The sequence below is a fragment of the Vicugna pacos genome, chromosome 8 (assembly GCF_048564905.1).
Source record: "Vicugna pacos chromosome 8, VicPac4, whole genome shotgun sequence".
NCBI classification, from domain to species: Eukaryota; Metazoa; Chordata; class Mammalia; order Artiodactyla; family Camelidae; genus Vicugna; species Vicugna pacos.
In genome coordinates this window covers 36,557,844-36,579,376 of record NC_132994.1, presented here as the reverse complement: position 1 = coordinate 36,579,376, position 21,533 = coordinate 36,557,844, and the positions used below count along the sequence as shown (strand labels likewise).

Genomic DNA, 21,533 nt, shown 5'->3' with positions numbered 1-21,533 from the left:
CTTTGTTTCGAGGTTAATTTTATTCATCTCTGTCTAACACTGTATATGGTACATGACAGAAACCCTTTAACTTGAAGCATATCATTTTCCAACTACTGCCAATGAGCTTATCAGGCAGTGCTGTTTGCACATGGCTTTGAAGTTTGGTTGTTACTTCAGGGGGTTAGCTGTGCTCCCATAAGGCAGTGCAGATACGAGAGCTTCCAGAAGGGGTCATATCTCAGACTCTGCAACAGGAAAACTGCTCTGAGAGAGCTAGATAATACCAGTCTTTTTTCACCTCCCTTCCTCACATACTTTAAATTACTGCTTTTGTGTAGAGCTGTGTAACTACCTCTCCTTGTACAGACAACAATAATTAACCCCAGATAGTCACTTTGCATTAAGCTTGATGGATTTTGAGGGGAAATTGATTTTTTTAAAATGTTCTTGCTTTAAGAGGATGTTCAAATGAGATTCTTTTTTGTCCATAGACCTATGTCTTCCCCTGTAGCAATATATTTGGAGACGATGGGTTTCATTCTTCCTTTCCACTGAGTCAGGAAAGACTGCAGAGAATGAGAAAGGACATTAAGGTGAACTTAGAAAGTTTTAAAGTATGTCCTTCAATATCTAAGTTTCTAGAATTATTTCTATGATATCCTAAATTATACCATAACTTATACATTTCAACTCCAGTTAAAATTTATATTTCTGAAGTAACTTTAACTCATTTTTTACTCAGATTATAAAGTGAATCTTTTACTTTTCCCTCTTAAAGTTTCATTTTGTGCCACTTTCAAACTCTGAAATTCTTTGAAGCTCCAGTGTTTCTTCAGAATCACAACCCTGACTCTAGAACCCCAAAGCAAAGATAGAAATTAAAACATTCATTTACCTCCTGTCTCTGAAAAAACAAAGGGAAAAAAAAGCATTCATCAAAAAATATATATATCTACACTTGGGCAACTTCCCTCCTCAAAATGTGTGAGCATCTGACATAAAGAACTCAGAGTAGGAGGAAGCAAGTTCACAATTTTATGCTTTGATAATAGGGCCATTTAAAATTTTTAGGGGACATTAAGATTCTTTTGTATATACTTTATTCCTGTCCAAATGAGCTATTTATGCCTGGTCCAAAGTTAACACATGATAAATGCTTTTTGGAATTAATCCATTTTCCAGTTAATGCAAATACAGTTCAACCCTGTATCCTAACCCTACTTCACATTTATGGATAAAGAGGCGAGGGCCCTCTCTGAAGTATCACCTCTCTTCGAGGTGGTTGCATTGTAAGTAATAATCATAACTAACTGCTTTAAAACCCTCAAGGTGCTTACTTTCATTATCTCCATTTTATAAATGAGAAAGCTAAGCCGGGGCTGGGTGGAATTCCCCAGAGTGGCACAGCAATTCGGTGGCGGGTCTGGGATAGGAACGCAGATCTGTCTGAGTGCAGACAGCAAGCTGACAGTTGGCACTCTCCCTGATGCCTTCTCTAAAGCGACCTTCTCTTCCTCTCTCCCTTGCTCTTCTCTCCTGCAGAAACAGCATGAGAGAGTGAGGGAACAGGTGGAAGGGGTGAACGCTTCTCTGTGGACGTCTTCCTACTCTCTGATAACGCCTCGGCTGACCCTTTCAGAACTTGATGACATAATAAAGGTAAGGACACACGTGACTTGTTCAGGTTAGTGTTTATAGCAGGTTAGAACAGCAGCTCAGTGTCATAGAAGAAAATCGAATCCAGTTCAGTCTATCAAATTACCTGGTGTTATAAAAATATTAGGTGACTGAATTTTTCAGTTTTTTTCGTTGTTCAGTTGCCACTACATGGCTACTTAAATTTAAATTTAAATTATTTAAAAAGAAATAAAATTAAAATTGAATTTGTAAGTTGCGTTAGCCACATTTCACTTGCTCAATAGCACCCACATGTGGCTGGTGGCTGCTATATTGTGCAACACAGATAATTCCAGAAAGTTCTGTTGAAAGTGCAGATCTGTCCTACTCACTCTTTACTCTTAAATTGTGTATTTTATTAAGCTGACATTCAAAATCAGTAAAAGTCATATTTTAAAGTAGCAATTTTCCAATAAAATGCAGTGAACAAAACCATCACAAAAGTAGTTTTACTCATTGTTATTACCTTTGAAAGGATACCATTTTAAAGTCATCTGATCACCATCTCTCCATCTCTGCTTCCATCACCATCCTTGGTGACATCAAAATCCAGATGGATGAACCCACCAGCTCTCAGCTCCTTGAACTTCTCCTACCCAACAGGCTTTTTCTCCATACTGCCTTTGTCATATGGCCAGACCCAGATCTTGTCATCAGTAATAGCACCTTCTCCCAGATCCCAGTGTCAAACACCTCCTTCCCCAAGCACCATCTCTTATCTCACTTACTCCAACAATTATCTGGCCACATCAAGACCTCTGCTGTCTCATTTACTCTACTCCTTTCACATCCTTTCTTTCCTTCTTAAACAGCTAAAATTATCAATGTAATCATTCTTTGCAAACACCCTTTACTTCCATACCCACCTCTTCCCCTATTGTACTCACTTGAGAATTTTAATTCCATAGCCCAGTAAACCCAGGTACCTTCAGCATTGTGGCCACACCAGAGAAGCCACTATGACTGGTGGGAAACCCACCTCCCCTTGTATCAGTCTGGCTGGTAGAATTTGCTTCATGCTTCACTGAAAATTAGGAGCAAAGATAAGAGAATTCCCCTCATCTTCCCTCCCCAAGTCTACCAGCCCTCCTACATGTGTATGCATACTTCTACCTCCCTTCTTATTATAATTAATGAGGTACCCCCTTTTCCTGTCAGAGATCCAGTTCCCCAACCTGTGCTCTGAGTCCCATCCTTCCTCTGCTTGAAAACAGGGTTGCTGGGTTTCACTCCAAGAGTATAGCCTCTCTCCTGTTTCACCCAATTCTTACTTTTTACTGAATCATTACTACCAACATACAAACATACTCTAGTATCTTCTATCTTTAAAAAATTAAAAAGAAAAAAGCCATTGCTCACATCCACTATAATCTCTCCCCCATTACTCTGCTTCACAGCAAAACATTTATAGTTGCTATTTTCACCTTCCGGCTCCCCCCCTCCACTGTCTACTGTACTCATTCCACTTTGAGTGGGATTTCATACCCCTCCACCTAGACTATTTTTGTCCAGGTCATCAGTGACCGCTATGGTTGCTTCTCTATCCTCAGCTTTCTTATCCAACCACTAATTACCCTTCTCTCTTTTTTTAAACACTGGGAGCTTCTGTTCTGGCTCCTCCAATACCCTACTCACCTGATCCTTCTCCCACCTCCCTCACCATTTCCTCCCAGATGACTTTGCTAGCTTCACCTCTATGCAAGTCCTCTATGTGGTAAATATTTTAGGTTCTACAGGCCACATACAACTGCTCTCCCTTATTCTCCTTTGTTTTGTTTGTTTGTTTGTTTTTCACAACTCTTTAAAAATGTAAAAAATATTCCTAGCTAGGATCTATATAAAAACAGACCTCAGGACTCTTGGCACTGGGCTGTGTTGGTCCCTGCTCTGGAGAATAAACAGCTCAGTCCTCAGTCGTGGGACCCTCTTCAGTCCCATGACTTTAAAGAGTAATTAGATTCGTGATTCCACAATTTGTATCTCTAGCCCTGAGACCTCACTGAGTTCTAAGCTTCTATATCCAAACGCTTACTTGGCATTTTCAAGTAAGAACTCAGTGTGGTATGCAGCTAAATCATAATTTCATCTACCACTTAGATGTGTAATAGGCATATTAAACATAATATATTCTGAATAAAACTCTCTTCCCTAGTCTTCCCTATCTTAGTAAGTGTCACAATCCAACTGCTCAAACCAAAACTCTGGGTCATTCTTGATTTTTCCTTAATCCTCACTCCCATTTCAACAAGACCTGGTGGTCCTATCTCCTGAATCCTGATTTCTGACCACTACCATCTTCTCTGCTGCTACTCTTTAGTCTAAGTCTCCTCATCTCCAGCGTGGACTGCCACAGGAGCCTCCTAGTGATTTATTTACTTCCACTCTTGTACCTCAAGACCATCATCTATACAGCAGCAGAAAACGTAACCAGATAACATCATTTATCCCCCAACAAAACCTCCAGTGATACTTAAAGTAAGAAACAAGCTCATGTTACCATTGGCCCTTGAGGCCCTAAGTAGCCTGGCTCCGGCCCACCTCTCTGACTTCATACCCCACCCTCTCCCTCACTCATTACACTCCAGCCCACTTCTGTTTATTACACTCCAACTCCTCTCTGTTTTTCAAACATACCATAATTCTTTTTTGGCCTCAGGACCTTTGCACCTGCTGTTCCCAGACTTCAAATGGTTAATGTCCCTGTGAACATTCAACCCAAGTGGATCTCTTACCCTCAATCACTCTCCAACCCATCCCACTGCTGTATTGTATTCAAAATATTTTTTAGTCTCTGAAATTAGCTTGTTTACTTACTTGATCACTTGTTTAACACTGTATCTTCCCACTAGATTTTAAATTCCTTGGGAGTAGAGACTGTGTTCATAGCTACGTGTTCTATCTCCTGAAAGAATACCTGGCACATAGTGAGCACACAATGAGTATTTGTTGAGTGAATTAATAAATAAAGATATAATATCCATGGTATTTTTTCTGCTTATACAATTAAAAGCATTCTTTTCAAAGTACTGTTCCCCAAATGACTAACCAAATTACTACAGGCTTAATACTGTCTCCCACAAAATAAATTCTATGTGCTGGGAACTGTGCTACCTTCTGAATAAAAAAAAAATTAAACATAGTTTCTGCTTTCTAAGATTATATAATCTTATGAGTGAAATAATGATGTAAAATCATTGTTGTAGTGTGGCACGTGGATAATTGAACCATGTGGCAACACTTAGCTTACCCTAAAGAGATTAGAGATGGCTTCACAAAGGAAGTGACATCTGAGCTGAATTTGGAAGGATGAGTAGAATTTTCCCAGGTGGATCAGACAGAAAAGAAAGAAAAGTTATTCCAGACAGAAAAAAATATTATATGAAAAGGCACAGGGGCCAGAAAAAATTATGGAGCATTAAAACAACAGTCAGTCAAGTTTGGACCATGGAACGTGGTTGGGTGGAAAGTGGTGGGAAATGATGAAATTGGTAAGAGGAGGCATCCGTTGATGAAGCCATGCGTAGGAATTGAATTTGTTCATGCAAAGCAATTGGCTGATTTTGAGAAGGGAAATAACATGATCAAATTTGCTTAGTAGAGGGTTCACCACTCCTGCAGGATGGTGGAGAATGGATCAGAAGACTAAAATCTGGACTCAGAGAGAGGAGTTAGGTCTCTCAGACATGAAAGGGCTGAGTCTAGCCTTGAGGAACATCAGCTTTTAACATCTCCTGCCTGGCCAGGGAAATAGGAGACCAGGAGGGAGCAGCATCACAGAAGCTAGGGAAAGAGAGGGCTTTAAGGCAGAGACAGTGACCAACACTGTCACAGACCAGAGAATATTTCCAGTAAATACAGGAAAGTGTCAAGTGGATCTGGCAGTGTGGGATCTGACATGGGGAACCTGGCAAGAACCATTTCTGTGGAGGGCACTTCATCTACACATGAGAAGAAGTTGAAAGGGAGAATAGAGTCAAGGAATAGGTTTTGTTTATTTTTAATGGGAGGAACTTGGACATATTTATATCTGAGAAGAGCCAGTAGCTAGAAAGCAAGAAATCAGAAAACAGGGCCACTGAGAAAATAGGGGAGCATGCCTTGTACAGAAAAGGAGCACTTCCTCTTAAAATATGAGGAAGCTGTATGTATAGATATAACTATAAATAAGTGTATAGGGTTTGCAGGGGCAGGGGAGGCCAGAGATGGTAGCAAATAGTTGGGGAAACTCCAGGTTGTTGGTGTTGGCGTCTCTGAGTAGGCTCTCAATAAACGGCACTGCTTTTCAGCACCCAACAAAGTTCTAAACAAGTTGAAAAATAAATAGTAGATATGAAGACCAAGAATATCACCTTTATTTCTGATGCAGCTAAACTGAGGGAGTGGCTTTTTAAGAGATCTCTGAGTGAAATGGGATTGCTGACACTCAATCCCAGAATTAGGCAGATCTGCCCACCAGACTCTGCAATGCCTCAGAATTCATGTCGAGGGTTCCGCCCAGGACGGTTTTCGGTGTGGAGGAGCACAGGAAAACTCAGCTTTTTGCCGGCAGCTTGCTCCCAAGAGGCAGAAGGGTGGAGGTGAGGAGAGTCTGTGCAGTTATCCCCCCAAATTTACCATCAAATAAACCACCCCCTGTCTCAGGGCAGAGAGAGGAAAAGGTGAAGAGGTCTAGACTTTCACTAATTGAGCTCCCTTTACAGGGAGGGACATCACATCAGGAATTCATAAAAAGTGTTCCCCACTAATAGTTAATGTCTTCTAAATAAAAGAGAAAATAAAATGATCTGCTGACAATCAGATAGGGGTGAAGGAAGGAATTATTACTGGCTTGAGAATGGTTTAGAATCACTAATGGGAGTGACTGGGAGAGCAAAATTCTTTTTAGTGTTGAGAGTACAGACAAGGCTGGAAGTATCCTATATGTGGTCTTTAACTAAGATATAGATCTTTGGTTGAATTGAAAATTAAGAGAGGTCACATCACAAGGTGAATTTCAGGGAGGGAGTAGTCAGCACAGGAAATACAGCTGAGAGGTCAGATAAGATGAGAACTGAATGATACCCACTGGACTTCGAAACTTAGATATAATTAAGTGAACTTATGTGTTGATGGAGTAGTGAAATAAAAACCAGACTAGAATAGGTCAAAAGCATGAATTTAAAAGAGATGAAGTAGAGATAGCATTCATAAACACTATTTTTTTGGTAGGAGGAGGGTTTTCTATTTTGCTATGAAGGGAATAAAATAAAGTAGGGTAATAACATTAGGGAGAAATGTGGAGAATGGAGTGTTTTTGTTTACTTTAGCTTTCTTTTCAAATGGAAGATGGCAGAACATGTCTAAATGTCTTTCTAAGAAAGCAATCAGTAGGAGCTGAAGATGCAAGAGAAATAGATAAATATCTATGTGTAGCATTTTATACTCATGTAGATCTGGCCTGACACTTAACTGACCTTCTTATTCTTAATAAAGAGGAATAGAGATTATCTTTGGTGCTCCCTGGAAAAAATATTTTAAGTCCCTCTAAATTTAATTCTTTTCTTTAATATATTTTATTTAGAATGCATCAGGGATTTATGCCGAAATAGATGGAGCCAAAAATGAGCTACAAAGAAAACTATCCAACCTAAGCAACCTCAGTTATGATTTAGTCCAGGAAGCTGTTGACCACGCACAGAACCTTCAACAAGAGGCTGATGAACTGAGCAGGTAATATCCTGGTTTTAGAAGTGTAAATATCTACATAGGCTGAATGATTTATTTTTATTCAATTCCACATGACAAGGTTACTGGGATACAGTGTTAGCAGGTTGGTTTTAGGGTTGGGTTTGCTTGTTTGTTTGTCTGTTTGTTGCTTGATCAGTCTGAAGGCCAATTACTGTTTATTACGGTTGCTTTGAGGAGAAAGTTCTTTGATTTTAAAAAATCTATCAGATCAGAGAGCTGTGTTGTTGGGGCTAGGGGTGGTTCCATTCCACAGTTATTAATAGGATTACCTAACACATTTTAGTTAGGGACATAACTGCTGCACAAAATATCATCAAGAAATCGGATCCCTCTACAAGTTCTAACTCTGCCATCATAGCCTATTTCTTTCACAGACAGAATTAGCTTTCTGCACTCAAGTGTCCTAAATAAAGCTGGTTGAAAGTTGGCAATCCAGCAGACTTCTGGTAAATACTCTGGCCACTCCACAGTGCCCAGTAGGAACTGATTTTAACACCTGTTAAGATAAAATCAATTGATAATTTTCCTCACAGCATCTAGAATGGAGTCATGCACCCCTTGAACACTCATTTAATGTTAATTGAAATGTACAAAAAGATTGGAATTGAATTCATGACCCTGAAGTAGTAGGTAAATAATGAGATCATTATAGAAAAAGATCACAAATCTGGCGATTAGAAACAAGCACTGGTAAAAGTTATGAATAAAATAAGAACCAGTATTCACTTCTGTTCAAAACTTGAATTACCCTTTTTATTCTTGATTGCCAAAATTTTCAGATATCCTTCCAACTCTCCCAAGAAGAGGGAGCAGGAGTGGGTATGGGGATGAAGAGATCACACGTAAAACCTTGGTGTGTGAGGTGGTGTTATAAACAGCTCAGTGTCATGCTCTCAGGAAATGTGCTTTTGATCAAGCCAATAAAATGGAGCTTGGATGAAATACTGGTTTTTTGGTAATATACTGTATTGGTAAATTATTGTCTTTGAGATCCATCCTCTGTTATTGTTCTTTTGTCAAGTTAGTAACTACATGCCACTGAATGGGATCCCAACACATACCTTCTCTAAATGCCACCTGCAGCAAACAGTTTTCTAGTATAATTCTAGGGAAGTTACCCCAAGCTTTACATGAAACATAATCAGAAATATTAATCACCCTAAAGTCCCTTTTATGTTTAGTGTATTTCTTATTACATATATTCAGGAAAACATCCACATTTATAGATGTCTTCCCTTCAAAATGTGAATACTCTTCAACATCTATCTGGTGTACCCAGTGATTTGCATGTTGTGCCCTATCCAGAGATAAACATAATTCATCAAGAAGTTTCCATTTCAAAAGTACATTTTTATTTTGTATATCAATGTAATACCTGTTTTGTGTCTAGTAATGAAAACAAAGTGGTAAAGGCTTTGTTTCAAGTTCTTTAATGTATTTGCTCACCACTTTAGCCATCAAAATTTTTAAATATTAATAAATAACTGTAACATTTTATTCCCTTTACCCCTTTCTTTCAAAACTTCCTCAGGTTTACTCTCTGTGCCATTCTAAGAACAAAAGGTTGTGGGGGAAAACAAGTTGCAAGTTTTGGGATCAGAATTACCACTAGAGCGAGACACCATCATGACTTCTGTGGACCATTAAAAACGTTTTAAATTATATGTCATGATTTATACATTGATATAAAGGCTAATCTAATCATTATTGTTATCATTTTTTTCTTCTGATTAAAAAAAATACATGAAAACCTTGTCTTTGAGGGCCCCTACTATGCCTAATGGATGTCAGCCCTACTGCAGAGGAGCCAGAATGACAATGAACTTGGACACAAGAAAAGAAAATTGCCAGGGAGATACAGAGGATGTCGCTCTGAGCCTAAGCAAGCATACAGGGACTGAAACTACATGGAGGAGGCTGATGAACATTGACTAAGCTCAATAAGTCAGGACATTTTGAAGAGAGGAGCCAGTGTAGGATCTGCTGTGTCATGTACTGCATCACAGAGAATCTTCTGGAAGTTACTGATGAATAAAGCAATACTAGTCATCAATATCTGATGACAAAAAACATGGAGCTGGTGAATTTAAGACAATAAAATTAAGACAAGGGATTTAGGATGAGCTGCAAAAGGCAGGGTGGAATTTACATCATAGAGGAAGAAGTGTTTGTCAGTAATAGGAATTATTGTGTGGATACACGTACAGTTTGAAATTCCCGTTTAGAAAATAGTTTAGGTGTAATAATAAGCCCTGAGATTTACTGAATGCCAGGCATGGGTACCAAGAGTCATACATATTTTATCCCTATTGGGCCTCATATGAATCCTCTGAGGCACATACCGTTATCAGCCCCCATGTGAGGGTCATGCCCAGTGCATGACAGTTATCAGTAAAATGTCAGAGGAACGGTACAGGGGCCAGAAGGAGACAAAGGCAGAGAACTTGGTTTCAGGGCAGCGGTGCTTATGAGGTGAGGCTGTGCAATTGAGGGGAACAGCTGCGCCTCAGGAGTGAAGCAGACCTTAACCATGTTTGCCCTGGGCAAGTTATGCACCCTCTCTCAGAGCCTCAGCTACTTTTGTGAAAAAGGAATAATGATGTCTATTTCATGGGTGTAGTAAGAATTATAGACATAATATATGGAACGGGGCTAGCCCAGTATCTGCCTATATATGCTCCATACATGCTATTCACTTTCTTAAAGAAAAATATAATGTGTTATATAAAAGAGGAAAATAAGATTGAATAAATAGAGTGAAACCAACTAGTACCTAACACCATGCTGAGGTCATGCACCCTCTCTGAGAGCCTTAGTTTCTTTGACAGGAAAGGAATAACAATGTTGATTCAGGTAAGTAGTAGTGGGGGGTGATTGCAGGTTCATTCCTCTGCCTGACACCACCACATAAACAAACTTTTGCTTGAAGAGGTGCAGATGCTGTTTTTAAATCAGCATTTCCTTTCCCTGTGGCTACTGCCAAGCAGGCAGCTGTCAAGGAGCCAAAACAAGGTGAAGTTTTGGGGGCACCAAAGGCAGAGGAATGCAAAGAAAACATGGCCCTCGAAAAGGCAGCTCTGGAAAACCTTGCTCAGCCAGGTAACTTTAAATAATAGGAAGGAAGTACCTGTGGTCCCAGAAGTATTCAAATGAAAATCTAAAAATGGCTCTGTTTCCCAAGGAGATAAGAAGAAATAATGCCAAGTTTGTTCACTAACAGGAATTTGCACAGTTCAGATATGAATGGGCTGGTACAGAAGGCTCTGGACGCCTCAAATGTCTATGAAAACATCGTGAATTATGTTAGTGAAGCCAATGAAACGGCAGAACAGGCTCTGAACATCACTGACCGAATTTACGACGTGAGCATTCCCTTATTTTAATGTTCATTTGTATGTTGCCTTTTTCCGGCTTACGACTTTTCTGTTTCCTAATGTCATCTCTTGAGCTTCCAATGTAATACAAATGGCAGAAAGGGCAGGAGAACTAAAAAAGATCATGTTATTTATGTTATGAATGTTTCAGTAGTATACGTTCAAGATGTGTCATACTCCAGTCAGTGAATGCCAGTTCCTTTGGCAGCTTTTTTAAGCCAAAAGCCCTAAGTAAGATATTTTCAAGACTAGCTCCTACTGATAGAAAAGATGCCTTATGCATACATTCAGATTTCTTCAACTGAAAAGTCATTTATTCAAGTGCTTCTTCATGACAAGCACTTTGATGGGGCCTTGGCCAGGCACTGTTGTAGGTTCACTGAATTTTCCTCAAATACCATTTATCTTGAAAATGTCAAGCATATTGTTTTCTCATGTTCACATTTGACCTTGATTTTGAGCTATGAAAATGAAGCTGTATGAATTTAGCTTGGTGTTTAGAAGATAAACTGTGTCATTTAAATCTTAAAACCATGAAAAGTTGATTTCTTCTGCTGTCATTCTTACCCTCTCCACCCAATTCCTTTGTAGGCTGTGAGTGGGATTGATACGCAAATCATTTACCATAAAGATGAGAGTGAGAACCTCCTCAATCAAGCCAGAGAGCTGCAAGCAAGGGCAGATTCTAGTAAATATCCTCACTTCCTTGTCTTCCATCTGATTTATAGCCGCTTCCCTCCTTTCACAGTGTTTCTGCATGTGAACAGAGGTTTCAAATTTCTAGGATTAAAAAGTAAATTATATTTCATTCAAATAGTGCATTAATAGCTCCTGCTCAGAGTGCAGATATAAAGAAGCCAGGATTGGGTATTTTAAAATAAATTGTGGTTTTAAAAAAGATTCCATGTAGTAAAATTATATGGAAACATAGAGTTATCCAGCATGTAGTGGATATTCTTGCTAATCAAAAGGCTAATTAATAGAAACCTACTATAAATACCAAGTTTTAAGATGATACCATAAAATGTACTTAACAGTAAAATTGCATTGCACATAATTTAACCTTTCTTGAACAATTCAGAAGGCCCTTTATAATTTTATCATGAAAGGATGAGTCATCACTGGGAGGGTCAGGAGGACAGAGTACCACAAAGCTGTCTGGTTATTTGCACTTTCTTGTAGTTTGTGTTCTACGTGTTTGCTGTATTTAGGACAAACGTAATGACCATATGGAAAGAAGCACTTCCAAAGGCGGGTGCCTGCATCTGCTAAATCAAGTCCATCCAAGAGTGGGAGAGGGAGGAAAAAATAAAAGTGAGATCATTTTAGTTAATTTTGAATCTTGTGAGTTACTTTTAAAAGCAGTCAAACTAAGAATTTTACTAAACATTTCTCATTTCTGAGGTAATGAGCTCATTCCTAAGAATATTCAAGCATTGACTAATGAGGTTGGAAATCCATTATCTAGCTAACTTCTACCACCTAGAAACAAAGACCAAGTTTGAACTGAAAATTTCATGTGATTTTATCAAAGCAATTAATCTCAAGTCTGTGCATTTTCTCTCTTTTTTTAAACATAGAGCCACTATATAGAGAGAAATAAATGCATTTATTTTTCATATGCCGACTGTTTAACTATTTAATTACCATAAAGCAGCTATTATTTTCTCTTTTCTGAATAAACAAAGGCAGTAGAAATGCTGTTTCTTCATTCTAATTAATTTATTGTACAAGTCTAGTCTTAAACATGCTCTTTGGAAAAGAATTAGAATATTAGCAATAAAGAATTAGAATATTAATAGTAAAATATTGCAAAATAAATTTTGCCATATCTATGGATTGCTTTTGTTTGTGAAGACCAGAATATGTGGGTCTTCATAATGCAGTGACTTAAATATTGATAACTGATAAATATCTCCTTGATAATTTGCAAGATATTTGATCAATTCTGTCATTATTGAATTACTGAAGTCATGAAAGCAGTTTTTCTATTCTGGATATATCTCCTGAAAGTTTCATATTTTATGTGCAAATAAATCTCTCTGCTTTGGTCTTTGAATATTTTGTTAGATCTGGTCACCTATTTCATGATCTTATTTGGTTAAATCCCTTCATAAATTTATTTGCAAAAGGGACACTAATGGGAGTTAGGACTGTGTGGATCAGAATTTGCCTCCCTTTAGATAATACAAGTTTGTAATATAAATTTAGATTTCAAATTGAGCCACATTCATCTACTCAGTTATGTTATAACTTCAGATCACTGTTACTTCATTTCCAAATGAGTTTCAATGATCAGTAATCTTTATTTACCAGATTTCCTTTTCTTCATTATTTATAGCAAATGGCAATCTATAATAAACTCGAGAAGCTGCTATTTAAAGAAATCTTCTTCTAAATTCATTTGTAAAATGAAAAATGTTTATGTAAGACGGTAGTTCCAAATGGGACAGACATTTTATAAAAAATTTCTTCTTATAAAATCCAGCCCAAAATAGATTTCCTTTCTCCTATTTTTATCAAAAACTCCAAATATAGTTAAACATATTCTTTCTCAACATACCAGCCACTGCTTTTTGCAATAACAAGACCCAAAAGGAAAGCTGAATAGATTGCTTGTATCACAATATTCAAAAGTTGAAACTGAAAGAGAGAGAAAGGTTTCAAAACAACTACAAAGTGTGTTTTAGGACCCTCCTTGAATTCTGGGAATTACCTGCACTGCCCAGAGGAAACAAGAAAGAAGTGCTTGTACTTTGGCTACATTGTACTTGGTACAAGTACATTGACAGAATCAGCTAAACATCACCTGCTATATACCCATTATACACATGTATGGAGGGAAAAGATAACTGAACAATAAACCAAGCACACCAAGATTGTATAATAGAAAAGGCAGTATACCATGGGAGAGTATATGTTTGCTAGCTTATTGGAAAGAAAGAAAAGAAGAATGGGAATTGAAGAAATTTTTTTCTGTTTGTCAAGAAACATGAATTTCCTGATGCTCTGGAGGTAAACAAAGCAGGAAAGCAAGAATTCTTGGGAAACTTGATCCTTCAGTTCAGATGATAAGATACTATACCATGACTTGTTTGGATTTGCCTCAGGGCAACCCCAGTTTAAGGTCTATGCTTCAAGCACACTTTCAAGAAAAATTTTGTAAGAAAAGGACTAATTGTCAAAACTGATACAAAAACTAATAGAAAAATCTGATAGAATTGTATGTACATATGTATGTATAATAAATCTAACCAGTAGTTAAGCCCTCCCACAAAGAAATCTCAAGGCTCAGATGGCTTCACCAGTGAATCCTCCCAAACATTCAAAGAAGAAATAACACTATTAGCATATAAATTCTTTTGGAAAATAGAAAAAGAGGAAATATTCTCTTTTTCTATGAGCCAACAATACTTAGATATCAACACCTAAGGACATTCATAAACAAGGAAGAGTATAAGCCAAATTCTATCATAAACAGAGATGTGAAAATCCTAAAGATATTAACAAGTCAAATCTAGATACATGGAAATGGTAATACATGACCAAGTGAGGTTTATTCCAGGATTTTGAGGATATTTTTAAACATCAATAGCAATTCACCAGATTTACAGAACATAGAAGAAAATTCATATGCTTATCTCACTACATGCAGGAAGATCATTTAACAAGACTCACTACCCATTCATGTTTAAAAAAAACTCATAGCAAATTAGGGGTAGAAGGAAGCTTCATAAAGAATAATAAAATAATATTCAGCAAACATATTGATACTGAAATATTGAAAGCTTTTCCAATAAGACTGAAAATAAGACAAGGATTCCCCACATTACCAATTCAATGTGTAAATATTCAGTTTAATTCTATGTAAAACAACTAGAAATTAACTTTTTAAAATAACACTATTTGCAATAACATAAAATACCTAGGAATAAACCTGATGAAAGATGCTAAGATCTTTACACATAAAACTATAATACACTACTGAAGAAATTAAAAGATGATCTAAATAAATGGAGATCAAAATGAGAATTTAGATTTAAGCAAGAGTGAACAAAGAACTGTATTCATTAAATGATGACTCAAATTTGTAAAAATAAAAATTTCTGCCAGAATTTATCTATAGATTCAATATAATCTTAAAGTACCAGAACTATATGTACATATACAGGATGTTTCTAGAACTTCTTCAGAAATGGGAGTAGGCAGGAACAGCCAGCAGTCTTGAAGAATTAAAAACAAAAGCTAGAAGACTTAAACTACTCAATATCAAGACATAAATCCACAGATGTTAAGACAGAGATGCAAAAGGTATAAAAAATTACAATTCTGTATCATTTCTTCTGAATAAAGCTTAAAAGCAAGTGCAACTAACAGAGATAGGATTCAGAACTGTGGTCACCTTTGGGTAATCACAGGGGTCCTAAGAAACTATAAGGGGCTAATAATGCTCTATTTTCTTGGCCTAGGTTCTGGTTTTATTTTGTGTTCAGTTTGTGGAAATTCATCAGGTTGTTTACTTATACTTGTGTGCCCTTTTCTAGATGTATGTTGTGTATCAATTAAAATTGCATTAAAACAATTAAGAAAAAAGAATTAGTCTTATGTAACTCCCCACAAATAGGGATAGATCTATTCAGCTCTTTATCCATTGTGCTGTTAGGTGTTATTAGTCACAGCAGTGCTATATTTTTCACCGAAATTAACCATTATCTCTACACCCTTTATGAGTTACTCTCTGGCATCCTTAATCACTCCCAAGCACTGCTACAAGTTTTCTGCAATCCTTTACCTCTTAACTAAATGCCATTTTCCAGAATCAGAGTTCTATGTTCCTGTCATATTCAGAATATTGCAGATGACTCCATGGTACAAATCATAGTTTTCCTTTTTGTTGAAATGGAGATTTTTTCCCCTAGCATCTTGGCCCTATTTGTACTTTATTCGGCTTCTTCTCCACAGGCAGTGAGGAGGCAGTGGCTGACACCAGCAGGCGTGTGGGTGGAGCCCTAGCAAGGAAGACTGCCCTCAAAAACAGATTAAATGATGCTATTAAGAGACTACAAGCCACAGAGAGAGGTGAGGATCTCAGACAGAACTTAAGCCTCATCTCTTTGTTCACTGGTATTAAGATAAACCTTGGAGGAAAGAGTAGGTGATTCATTGCTTATAAATCTTTTTAAAAATAAATATTGTTTTCTGATGACAAAAGAAACTATGTTCATCACACACACACACACACACACACACACACACACACAGCACACAACTTCATCTAAGTGATTTTTAATTTTTTAATTACAGAATGCATGATCATTATAGAAACATTAGAAAATATAGGTATGAAAAGAAACCAAGAGAAGAGAAATCTTTTATAATCTCATTACCTAGGAAAAAACATTTTTAATAATTGTTTTTATTTTAAATATATAATTAAAAAAATAGAATTTCATTATAGATTTCTTTGAAACTTGCTTTTCTTATTCAGAAATAATAGGGGAGGGATAAGTTAGGAATTTTGGATTAATAGATACACACTACTATATATGAAATAGATAAACAACAAGGACCTACTCTGTGACACAGGGAATGATATTCAATATCTTGTAATAACCTATAATGGAAAAGAATCTGAAAAAGAATATATGTATGTATGTATAACTGAATCACTTTGCTGTACACCTGAAACACTATAAATCAACTATACTTCAATTAAAAATTTTAAAAAAAGCTTTTCTTACCAGTTTACTTCTGTACTAGAGCATCATTTTTGTGGCAAAAGGTGTCCCACAAAGAAGAAAGTGATATTTACAATGAATTTCAGACATCATAACATTTTATGAGTTAGTATCTCATACGCATTTTCTGTCTTTCTCACCAGGTCTCTCTAACCTGAAGAAATACTAATTACTCTTTTTGTTAAAATTTACCTCTAATTTGAAAATGTTTTATATGAACTACATGATTTTAATGAGACTTTAGAGTCTTTCAAGCTCACTTATTAATACTGCTTACAGTATTCTTGCACAGGTAACTTATACCATAATTCACATACATTCAAAGATTTAGTTTGACTGAAAAGCCCAGAATTTGAGATCTATTTCATCCCAATGATTAAATGGATATTCACGATCCCATCAAATGTCTTCTTTGCAAAATAAATGTCCTTGTGTTCTGTGTGAAGGTGACGCTCAGCAGCGCCTGGATCAGTCCAAACTGATCACTGCGGAAGCTAACAAGACCACAATGGAAGTCCAGCAGGCAGCCGCCCCGATGGCTAACAATCTAACTAACTGGTCACAGAATCTTCAGAATTTTGACTCTTCTGCTTACAACACTGCAGTGGACTCTGCCAGAGATGCAGGTATCACTTAGCAACTTCACAATTTGCATCCAGTTAAGGAATTGGCCATTAAACTCAACACCTCTTTCGTTAAGAAGCAGTTTTCTTCATTAAGGCTTTAGACTGGAATATTGTAGAAGTTAGCTTAGAAAAGGATAAAAACTTTTTGCCCAATTAATCTATCAGCATGTATGTGTGTGTGGACATAAGAAATATATATATTTCCCATAAATAAATGCTAGCTAGATTGGTTAAGAGTCCATTTTTTTCTACATGAAATAATGGTAGCACTTGTTTCTATCAATGTAAGACTGATCCTTTGGAAAGAAGGTCAGTCACATGTTAGAATAAATAATCTTAACAAAATGCTGGTTAGCTTTTAAGAAAAAAATTTGCCAAACAGCATCGCTTTAACCAAGCAGCATTGCCTTTGCTAAACAACATTGCTTTTTCCTGATCCAAGTAAAGCCGGTTATTACCGACAAGTACTGAATATAGTCAAACATAACTGAAGCGTCACATTAAGAAGAAAAGTTTATTGTCCAACTTAAATATAAATATACAGCAATAAAGATGAAATATATTGATGTCTACCTAATTTATTTAGTTACATATAGCTACTCCAAATCACATATTACTTGAGAATTTTTTCCAATCTCTTCATATTTTTATTCTCTCTCTTCATATCTCTTAAATATCAGTGTCTTTGTCATGACTAGAACTTCCAGTTCCCCAGCATGGTTTTGCAGACCATGTTCCCTTCACTTCCATCTGAATTTAACCACCTTTTAAAATCCATATATGATCTGTTTGTCACTGGAAATTTTATCCTGGGGCACAATATCTATTCCCGTAACAGGAAGATAGCTCTTTTATATTCATCTCTTAAGCATGTATTCATGAGTTCATGTAACCACTCAGTTTCTTTTAAAACTTGATCTTTAAAAGATTTGCCTACATAATAGCCAATATTTACATTTATAAAGATATTGCCTCAGGAATATTTACTAAATCAGTGTTAATTTTTTCCCTCCTATCAGTGATTCCAGTAGCCATCTAGAACTAACACTAATTGTGTGCTTTCCTCAAATAGCATTTTGTGATTCAAAACAAAGTAAATGAAAAAGAATACCACAATACAAGACTTTATAAAGACTCTAATATGGAGTGATTCCCTCTCTCTGAGAGAATTGAAGGCAGAGAAACCCTGCTTTGTACACGTTTCCATAATCAAAATTTAATGTAGTGTTTTAAATACGCTTTATTACTTCTAATGTTGAAGACTATCATAATATAACAGTAGCCATCTTGTGGTATGGCTATTGTGGTCAGTGATCAAACAAAAAATATTTACCTCTGTGTTAATACATACACTAAACTGATAGTAGCTGTTACTTAGTTAATTTCATTCCTTCTGCTGGAGTAGCACCTTGCTTCCTAAGTACAGAAAAAAGATGTTTCTCAGGTCCTCACTGACATATTCTCCTAAATCTGAGTTTAGTTTGTCTCCAGTAAGATGCTTGCTCTTGTCCAGCTGCTAATGCTCAGTGACCGTGCCCTGCCCTGAGGTAGGGGAATGCCCAGAGATACTCATTCTCTAGTCCAGTGGTTCGCAAATACCAGTGTGCCTGGGAATCTCCTGGGCTCCACCCTCAGAGTTTCTGATTCAGTTTGCTTGGGATGGAGCCAGAGAAACTTTGGAGAAAGTTATGCCTTTCTGTGTGTTTTGGGTTTCTCTCATCAGGCTATATCCTTGTGATTTGTCCTCTTTCCTCTGTGTATGTTATACATTCCCCCACCACCCAAAAAAAAGTAACCTAAAATGTCAGTATGACCTGCTTATACCATCACTCTTGTTTGGGCTCATAGCCCATGGCTGCCCCCGCTCCACCTTGGCACAACTGCCACTTTCCTAGGTGCTCCCTTGTTTCCTCCACCTAGCTCTGCCTCTGCTGGGACCACTGCAATGGCAGTGTGTTGTGTGAACAGGCTTCCTGGAAAACAACCTTTCTACCTCCTTTTGCCCTGCATTCCTTTTGACCTGTTATATCAGTTATATTAGAAATAAAAGCAGAACCTGTGCTATGTGTGAAAGGGGCATCTATATATTTGTCATGGGCCCTGCCCTTCAGAAATGTACGTTATATGTCAGCTTGCTCTGCATACAATTTATAGATCGACATGCATTGTAAATGCCAGAAAACAGGAACTGATTATGCTTTGTGCTTAACTATTATTTTTTCAGAATTAAAAGTAATTTCTTATAGTGCTACCAGAAGTAACCACGTGTTTGTTGTGTCTTCACTTAACTCTTCGAATGACTTAATATTGAGATATTTACTCAAGTGATTAATTTTTATTAACTGCAGTAGGAAATCTGACAGAGGTTGTCCCTCAGCTCCTGGATCAGCTTCGTACGGTAGAGCAGAAGCGGCCTGCAAGCAACGTTTCTGCCAGCATCCAGAGGATCCGAGAACTCATTGCTCAGACCAGAAGTGTCGCCAGCAAGGTAGCTGATGAAAGGATCATTATTGCTCTCTTGATGATAATGAGAACTTGAGGCTGAGCTCCCGCTAGTGGGGCTGCTTCCAGAGCAGGAACCTGTCTACTATATTGTCCAACTCCGTAGTTCTCCACTCCATCTACTCATTAGAATCGGATAAGGAGCTTTGAAAACCAAACCAATTCCTGATCCCAACCTCAAAGTAATGGTCAGGCTGTCTAGAGGAAGGGCTTGGCACTTGTATTTTTTTGAAACTCCTCGGTGATTCTAATACGTGGCCAAGATTAAGAACCACACAGTTAACCTAGGCAACAAAGCTCATAAAGCAAAAGGAATCAAGTAAAGCAAACCCCAATAAGAGTCAATTTTATTATTATTATTCACTGTTTATTATTCTAACAGCTCTCTTAGTGCAGTCACTGTATGGGATAATCTTGCCAATCTACAAAGAATTCTCTAGCACAACACAAATAATATGATATGAAGCTTTCACAGGCTTAACTAAGGAATGACAAAGTAGCTAAACTGAACAATTTCAGCAAAGACCCTATTCTGAGGTGATACATGGAACCAACACAACACTGCAACTAGTGCCAGCTTTGGTAGGAACATATCCTGACACAACAGTTAACATTTTCAGTGGAAACAGGTCATGTTCTTGGCCCTCCTTTTAATTTATTTTTAATTCATTTATAGATCAGCATCACTTTTTACAACCAAATTATATGGTTTTATTTCTCAATTGAGCTGAACAAACTATTGGCCCTAATTACTGACAGAATTAAGAGTTAGAAATCAAATATTTTGTAATGAAGAAAATTATTATTGGTAAATACATATCCAACTTTTAAATTATATATGAATATTGGTCCCACACATAAATCACCCATTTTAGATATTTGGAGAACATTTCAAAAACAGATTTATAATCAAGAAATGGTATTTCCAAAGCTAGGTTTTTGTGAATGCCTTCTGGTAGTATTTTTTGTATGGAGTAGAATATGGGGGCCTTAATCACCTAAAACCATTTTCTAAAGTAAGTCTTGGCAGTGCCTTTGGGAGCCCACTCAGCTCCCCAAAGGCAAATACTTTCTATACAGATAAACACCTTTTTTGAACTCTCAGGTTTTACAAAGAGACTTTAATCCCATACATTGCTTAATTGTGTATTAAGATTTATTGTCCTTTATTCAACTGGCAACAGAGGACAGCTGGTGCTTGGAAATAGAACCTTGAGCTCACTAACCATCAGTATTAACTAAATTAATATTAATTAATTGGTCTAATTTATTCATAAATGTTTGCATAAATGGCATAAATATACACAGTCCATCCACTTCTGAATACTCTGAAAACCACCTTGAATCAGACCAGTTCAGCGCATCATATTGGACTTCTTAGAAATGCGTTTACTGAATCTTGCTTTATTGTGATGCCTTTCTGAGAATCATTATAAGAAATATCTTAATAAACTCATTACAGTTATTATAATGAAGAAGCCAGGCACTGGAAAGCACTTGATAGTTATCATCTTATTTCATTCTCACACAAATGTATTGTCTTCATATTACAGATGAGGAAACTGCAGGTTAAGTGACTTGCTCATAGTTCCATAGCTAGTAAGTGGCAGAGCCAGGTTTCAAGACCCTGTCTAAGACTTAAAAACTGGGTCTAGACCGCTCCCAACTGTCCTGACATGGTCAGGGATGTTGCTCACAGCCCATGCTCCTCTTCTGGACCCTGGAATGAATGTCCTACCTGTATTGGTAACCAAGATTAGTTATTATTCTCCTGATCAGTTAGTTGTTAATTTTATGGGCCTTGTGAATTGTATAACTGATCAAGTATCCCTTCAAGCTGTTTAGTTTACCTCAACCAAGTATGTAGTTCTTTGTGGAATTCATATTTATCCTCATTCTTGGATGTA

The 21,533-nt window shown here is 37.1% G+C and overlaps 1 protein-coding gene across 1 annotated transcript in view; it reads left to right on the top strand.

The window, feature by feature from the left end:
* Positions 1 to 21,533, top strand: part of LAMA4 (laminin subunit alpha 4) — a 142,096-nt gene that overhangs the window by 82,421 nt on the left and 38,142 nt on the right. The window contains exons 13-19 of the mRNA XM_031680130.2: positions 1,525 to 1,641; positions 7,220 to 7,368; positions 10,607 to 10,748; positions 11,352 to 11,448; positions 15,723 to 15,839; positions 16,945 to 17,124; positions 19,473 to 19,612. Coding sequence (XP_031535990.1) covers positions 1,525 to 1,641; positions 7,220 to 7,368; positions 10,607 to 10,748; positions 11,352 to 11,448; positions 15,723 to 15,839; positions 16,945 to 17,124; positions 19,473 to 19,612 — 942 coding nt within the window. The remainder of the gene's footprint in view (positions 1 to 1,524; positions 1,642 to 7,219; positions 7,369 to 10,606; positions 10,749 to 11,351; positions 11,449 to 15,722; positions 15,840 to 16,944; positions 17,125 to 19,472; positions 19,613 to 21,533) is intronic.